This window comes from Coregonus lavaretus (assembly GCF_964263955.1).
Source record: "Coregonus lavaretus genome assembly, contig: HAP1_SCAFFOLD_439, whole genome shotgun sequence".
NCBI lineage: Eukaryota > Metazoa > Chordata > Actinopteri > Salmoniformes > Salmonidae > Coregonus > Coregonus lavaretus.
Window position 1 is genome coordinate 370,881 of NW_028165087.1, and position 7,678 is coordinate 378,558.

A 7,678-nucleotide genomic window follows, 5' to 3' on the forward strand; every position below is an offset into this window, starting at 1 on the left:
GTTTAGTGACACACACACACACACACACACACACACACACACACACACACACACACACACTCTAGAGCTGTGAGTTGACCTCCCTCTGGTTGTGCTTAACTGTTACGTGTAGGTAACTTCCTGCTTTGTAACCTAGCTGGCTCTAGATCTGTTCTGGGCTTCAGGTCACTCCCATTGTCTTACAGCAACGCACAGACCGACAGGAAGACGAGGCTGAAATATACACACGTCACATTTATTATCCATTAAAACACTCCAAGAGGAGAGCGTCTGCACAGCAGATATGAATCTAGTACTACATAGTACACAGTTATACCTGTTAGTACCAGAGAGTACGCAGTTATACCTGTTAGTACCAGAGAGTACACAGTTATACCTGTTAGTACCAGAGAGTACACAGTTATACCTGTTAGTACCAGAGAGTACGCAGTTATACCTGTTAGTACCAGAGAGTACACAGTTATACCTGTTAGTACCAGAGAGTACACAGTTATACCTGTTAGTACCAGCGAGTACACAGTTATACCTGTTAGTACCAGAGAGTACACAGTTATACCTGTTAGTACCAGAGAGTACACAGTTATACCTGTTAGTACCAGAGAGTACGCAGTTATACATACAGTACTGTGATATTGTGTAGCGTAAACATTCCTGGTCTTTGTGAACATTGTAAAGACTGTAAACATTGTAAACAACATTGTAAACATTGCCGGTAAAGTATTGTTGTTGTGGCTCAGTTCTTCTGCTACAGCGAACCCGGCCCTGCCTAGAATGGCAGAACCGGTCCACTAACCCTAACCTCCACCATACTGTCCACCTCACACGGTCAGCGGCCTTGACCGTAACGCAACCGCCCCAGTGGTTCTTTAATGCAGCCACTCCATAACCGGTCGTTGTGGTCCACGTACGGTCCTTAAAATCCTCCAGGGACCGACCGGATAAACCCAACCGAGACCAACTGTGACATGGCTCACTATGACCTCTGACCCTGACCAAACGTAGTGCACTGTGTAGAGAATAGGACCGTGTTTCTAACCACGACCCGGTCTCTAGTTCCAACGCAACCAACCCAAAACCCTTCAGTACCAACCCGATGCAAGTCGTTTTTAGTCCTGAAACTCCGTTAGCCAAGTCCCGCCTCAACGGCGTCCCCTGTGACATCATATCCTGTATGGGAACTCTAACAGGAAGTATTTCAGGACTTGGTTGACGGGGACCCTCTCGACCCGCTCCACCTCGCCGCCGCACGACTCCACGACCCGTTTCCTGCACAGGTCCTGGAGCGTGGGGCGCTGTTTCCTGTACGGAACGCTCAGGCTTTTCTTCGAGGAATTGATGTAATGTTCCAGCAGGACGAAGAGGCAGGGGAAGGAGTGCTCACTTCCTTCCAGGCTGAAGTGCTGTTCCTTTAAGATGATTCGTACGCTGACGGGGCCGCTGGCCGCGCGGTAGGACAACGTGAAGAAGACGTCCTTCTTGCGACTGTCCCGGATCAAGAATGTTCCCGTGGCAACGTCCTTCAGTCGGCTGTGAGCCTGGGGGGGGGGACAACAGAGGACACAGAATAAATATCAAATCAATAAATAATGAATTTCATTGAGTTTCATTTAAGTTCGAAATAATACATGCAATTAAACAAGATGTTCATTTGATCCCAGATGATAACAGTAACATTTAGAAATAATTAAAACACTTAAAAATATAATGTTATGTAATAAATTAATAATTCCTGTTGAAAATATGTCAAGTTCTAAGGCCCAAATAGGTTGAATACTTCAGGTTCAAAGGAGAAGTCTTTTTTTTTTTTTTACAACCAAATCTAAATTGTTGATGTAAATGGTCCAAGTCTCAAACAGAATGGACAATAACGGACACAATTTAATTTGTACAACATCTAACGACCTGCGTCACTATTACTGAGAGCTTTGCCGTTTCTAAAAGGACAATATTTGGGTGATTCTGGAGCTAATGTTTTTTTTTAAGGTCCCCCAATAGAGACTACACAGCGAGGATGAGGGCAGTGATTTGCAGTTTGGGATGAGTTTCTCAAAAAATATGTGAAATCACCAACAAAAAAAAAAGGTGTCTGGATCCTTCTATAACATGGCCGTTTACATCAAAAAAATAGAGTTTTTGGTTGTAAAAAAAAAAAAAAGAACTTCTCCTTTAACTTCATATAATCTAGTTGTATTGAAATCTGTATGTGCACTTTTAATCGTTTAATGACAGCCGTCTCTCTGTTCCGTTCCTCTCAGGCAATTTCTGACTATTATTGTTGTGAAAAGGTTATATAAATAACATTTTATCAATCAATCAAATGTATTTTAATAATGCTCTTTTTTACAACAGCAGATGTCACAAAGTGCTTATACAGAAACCCAGCCTAAAAAAAAAACCCAAACAGCAAGCGATGCAGATGTAGAAGCACGGTGGCTAGGGAAAAACTCCTTTAGAAAGGCAGGAACCCTAGGAAGAAACCTCGAGAGGAACCAGGCTCTGAAAGGGGTGATAGATAAAATAGATATATGTATTGTTTTAATTACCTCCACCACTCCTAGGGGGCCCCAGTAGAAGCCGGAGCGCTCCAACATGGAGGCCGTCCGGGTGATTAACAGGAAGTCTCCCTGGCAGCGGAACAGAGGAAAGTGGGTGGAGACTGGGACCCGGGTGGGGAGGGGCTGGTGGTCTAACTGGTCTGGTGATGGGATTGGGGTTGCCACACACTGGTTGGATGGCTGCTGACGGTGTGACTGGGAGGAGTGGTGGACTGATGATGATGAGGATGAGGATGATGATGGTGGTGAGGTTGCGTGGTGGTCGGAGTGCGGAGTCGAGAGGAGGGTGGAGGTGTCCCTGGATCTAGGAGGTGATGGTGGTGATGATGAAGGTGTTGTTGTTGTTGTTGTTGTTGTTGTTGTTGTGTCTTGTTCTTCCAAAGTGCTATGAGCGACCATCCTACAGGGGAGAGCGGTCCCAACCCTCTCCCATCGCTACACAGTACCCTGGCATCCTGAGGGAGGGAGGTAGGGGGAAGAAAGTGGGGTGGGGGAGAGAGGGAGGGAGGGAGGGAGGGGAAGAAAGTGGGGTGGGGGAGAGATGGAGGGAGAGAGGGAGACCATTAGATGACTACGACCACTACTTATGAAGGTAGCTATGTTTCCATTAAACTTGTCCAGTGATTTTGTTTTTATTTGCGTAGAAAATAGACGTGACAATTGCCTGCTATGGTTGCGTTTCCATTTAAAGCTGCAATACGTAAGAAATGTGAATTGTAGATCTGTCATTCTCATTGAAAGCAAGTCTAAGAAGCGGTAGATCTGTTCTATGTGCGCTATTTCTATGCTTCCCGTTGTGAAGTTTAGTTTTTTTACATCTTGTACTTTTTGGTTTTGTCCACCAGCTTAAAACTGCTGAAAATGCTACATTTACTGTTATGGAAAATATATTTCACAGAGGTTTAGATGGTGCAATGACTGCTTGTTTTGTCACATATAAACTGATAATAGGCAAACTATTAGAATTTCAGCAACTAGTAAAATGGCGGAGCGATTTCTGCATATTGCACCTTTAACTATCTTGCATCAATAAAAACTGCTGGACATAATGAGGTCACACCAATTATTATTATTATGATATATATATTTTTTAAGTGTATTTTACCCCCCCCCCTTTTTCGTCATATCCAATTACGATCTGGTCTCATCGCTGCAACGCCCCAAAGGGCTCGGGAGAGGCGAAGGGCAAGTCATGCTTCCTCCGACCAACGGGCTCGGGAGAGGTGAAGGTCAAGTCATGCTTCCTCCGAAACATGACCCGCCTAAAACCGCGCTCCTTAACATGGATAGCATGGATAGATCGCAATCATTTGACTAATATTTGCCGTATTCTAATAATTCTCATGTGCCAACGTATCGCCACGGTGAAACTTGCACTCCGGTAAAACGGTGAAACTTGCCAGCCAACCAGGAAAGCAAGGCGGAAGCAATTCCGGGCATCCTTGAAAGTCATTTTATTGGAAAAACACAGTTTTCCATCATTTGTTGAAATAAAGAAAGTCTTTAGAAAATGCCTCTCTGCCGTTTCCACGTCATTTTAGTTTTGTCCAATAAACTAATGATGTTTAAAGTTAAGTTACCAAATGTATTTCATAAAGCCCTTTTTACATCAGTAGCCTAGTTGTTGTACTGAGTTTACACAGTGCTGTGACAACTGATCAGACGTCAACGACAAGATCATAACGTTACAGCTGCCTCCCTGTCTGTCTGCCTGCTTGTCAGCCTGCCTCCCTGTCTGTCTGCCTTCTTGCCTGTCTGTCTGCCTACTTGTCTGTCTGCCTGCCTGCCTGCCTCCCTCACTCCCTGTCTGTCTGTCAGCCTGCCTCCCTGTCTGTCTGCCTGTCTGTCTGTCTGTCTGTCTGTCAGCCTGCCTCCCTGTCTGTCTGCCTGTCTGTCTCCCTGTCTGTCTGTCAGCCTGCCTCCCTGTCTGTCTGCCTTTCTGCCTGTCTGTCTGTCTGTCTGCCTGCCTGCCTGTCTGCTCATAAGGACCGGGGCTGTGTTGCTGACTAGGCCAAGCCCAAACAACCCTAGCTGAGGTGTGTAACCAACCGGTAGGCCCACTGATGTTGTGGCAAAAAAAAGTCCAAACCTGAAAAAGTGAGAATTGTTGCTGAGAGAACAAGCCTGGATTATAATCATTCCCCATCATAGCTATCCCCATCCCAGCCTGGATCACAACTCCTAAAGCTGTTCAATGTACTGTAGTTAAATGGCACTTAACTGTTTCACTGGCCCTGGCCCACTCAAGGACTTGAATCCTGTCCCCTATAATAATAGACGATTCACTCTCCCTGCTGAGTGCCCCCCACAGTCAACTAACCGCACAACCTGACCGCTAGAAAGCAAAACGGGAATCATATTTTTAATGAATATATTATACTGCTTGTCATGTTGACTGTTGTCTGGGCAAAAAAAAAGTATTTTATGACTATGTAATTATCATGTCAAAATGATGCATTGTCAGGCTGCTTTATTACGGGACAATTTCATTGCACAATAATAATCAATGTTGCAAAACTAAAATCTATTTGACGAAACGGGCGGGGAAAAAAACACAAATATGCACTTTTTTTTTTTACAAATCCATAATAGGCTACAATGTTCAAATATTCTTACCGTTTTGCAAAACGAGTGCAATGCAGTTTTTTCTGAGGCACTTTTCCTTAGCTGAATCCGTTTTTAGCCAGAATCCCAGCGGTATTCCTCCTGGTTCGTGATCACCAATACACTTCCAGAATAGTCAAGAGAAGGCGCGGTCGGTCATCCGATTTGTATAGAATTGGTGATTCGGTTAAAGTATATCCACATTTTTTTCACGCCCTCTCTCTCTCTCTCTCTCTCTCTCCGTGTTGGTTTGATCATCTGTCGGCTGGTGTTTGATAAGGAGCTAAATAAACGTTCAGACCGGAGCCGATACCTACCTCGCTCCACCTACTAGCGATTCCAGTAAAACCTCGGTTCCACTTTCGTTTTAAACAGCCGTTTATAAGAAATCCTTCCTGCTAACCGTGATGTGGCGTAGCGCAGTACCTCCCCTGTCCACTAGTTGGTAGAGCACGGCGCTTGTAACGCCAGGGTAGTGGGTTCGATTCCCCGGGACCACCCATACACAAAAATGTATGCACGCATGACTGTAAGTCGCTTTGGATAAAAGCGTCTGCTAAATGGCATATTATTATTATATTATAATTCATTTTTAAGGGCTTTAATTGACTTTAATAACAAGAAAGACACAACCTAAATGGAAGTTCAACACCAGACATCTAACTTTCAACTACTACACATTGGCATCACATCACGTCTGACACAATTCATACGGTGGAACCACCTACGTCTGTCTGTCTCTTTCCCCTCTCTTCATCTAATCATCCTTTCAGCCTGCTCTCTCTCTCTCTCTCTCTCTCTCTCTCTCTCTCTCTCTCTCTCTCAATTCAATTTCAATTTCAATTTCAATTGAAGGGCTTTATTGGCATGGGACACGTACGTTAACATTGCCAAAGCAAGTGAAGTAGATAATAAATAATATTAACAGTAAACATTACACTCTACAACTGAACCCCCATCTGCATAGTTTCGCTTCCATTCAAGTTTAGAGTAAAACCGCAATGACTGATCACACGCTTCACAGAAAGACCAGTGTCGTTGACTTTTACACACTTAACTCGTTCTGTGTAGGAATCCACGTCAGTTTCAGTTTTATCAGATGTTTCTCCAAATAGACTAAGTTACCACATTCTGAGAAGTGGGCTGTTGTTTCAAGAGCTTCATTTGCATAATCTGTTAGGCTTTTATGTCAGAAGATCTACTAGCTTGAGTAAAAGTCTTTAAAAGTATTTGGTTTTAAATATACTTAAGCATCAAAAGTAAAAGTACAAATCATTTCAAAAAGTGTTTGGGGGAGTGTGCCCCTGGCTATCCGTCATTATAATAAAATACAAGACAATGGTGCCATCTTGTTTGCGTAATATATTTTATATGTCAGGGAAAAATGTATGGAGTAAAAAGTACATTATTTTCTTTAGGAATGTAGTGAAGTAAAAGTAAAAGTTGTCAAAAAAATATAAATAGTGAAGTACAGATAACCCAGAAAACTACTTAAATGGTGCTTTAAAGTGTTTTTACTTAAATTGTTCCAAATTCCCTGCCGGTGACTGTTATCACACGAGCAAGCGGTACCCGGAGCGCCAAGTGTAGATCCCAAGAGGTTTCTAAACAGCTTCTACCCCCAAGCCATAAGACTCCTGAACAGCTAATCAAATGGCCACCCGGACTATTTGCATTGCCCCCCCCCACCCCCTCTTTTACACTGCTGCTACTCTCTGTTTATTATCTATGCATAGTCACTTTAATAACTCTACCTACATGTACATATTATCTAAATGACCTCGACTAACCGGTGCCCCCGCACATTGACTCGGTACCGGTACCCCCCTGTATATAGCCTCCCTACTGTTATTTCACATTGACTCGGTACCGGTACCCCCCTGTATAAAGCCTCGCTATTGTTATTTTTACTGCTGCTCTTTTAATTATTTGTTATTTTTATTTCGTATTATTTTATATTGTATTTTAGTGTTTTTGTTTTGTTTTGTTTTGTTGGTATTCTTTCTTAAAACTGCATTGTTTGTTTAAAGGCTTGTAAGTAAGCATTTCACCGTAAGGTCTACACCTGTTGTATTCGGCGCATGTGACAAATACAATTTTGAATTTGATTTGATTTGTCATGCATACCATTCATTACCCTACATGTCCTGTATACACTGCATTACCCTATATGTCCTGTACACCCTACATTACTGAATACTATAGGTCTACAGGTTTACAGTAGATAATAATATATTACTGAATACTATGGGCCTACAGGTTTACAGTAGATAATAATATATTACTGAATACTATGGGCCTACAGGTTTACAGTAGATAATAATATATTACTGAATACTATGGGCCTACAGGTTTACAGTAGATAATAATATATTACTGAATACTATGGGCCTACAGGTTTACAGTAGATAATAATATATTACTGAATACTATAGGTCTACAGGTTTACAGTAGATAATAATATATTACTGAATACTATAGGTCTACAGGTTTACAGTAGATAATAATATATTACTGAA

At 42.6% G+C, this 7,678-nt stretch overlaps 1 protein-coding gene across 1 annotated transcript; it reads right to left on the bottom strand.

Annotated features, from left to right (window-relative positions):
- Positions 1 to 214: 214 nt before the first annotated feature.
- LOC311116281 (suppressor of cytokine signaling 1-like) lies at positions 215 to 5,511 on the bottom strand. The gene is made up of 3 exons (XM_084191384.1): positions 5,172 to 5,511; positions 2,544 to 3,010; positions 215 to 1,535 (listed from the first exon to the last, which is right to left on the bottom strand). Exons 2-3 carry the CDS (start codon positions 2,952 to 2,954, stop codon positions 1,161 to 1,163), a joined length of 786 nt encoding a protein of 261 aa, XP_084047510.1. The 5' UTR covers positions 2,955 to 3,010; positions 5,172 to 5,511; the 3' UTR covers positions 215 to 1,160.
- Between the last annotated feature and the right edge of the window lie 2,167 nt (positions 5,512 to 7,678).

Bases quoted from the DNA above. Each gene is read 5' to 3' on its own strand.
- LOC311116281 (XM_084191384.1), bottom strand. From the start codon at position 2,954: ATGGTCGCTCATAGCACTTTGGAAGAACAAGACACAACAACAACAACA. The intron at 1,536-2,543 runs GTAATTAAAACA...CCCCCCCCCCAG, and splicing joins GCCCCCTAGGAGTGGTGGAG to GCTCACAGCCGACTGAAGGA.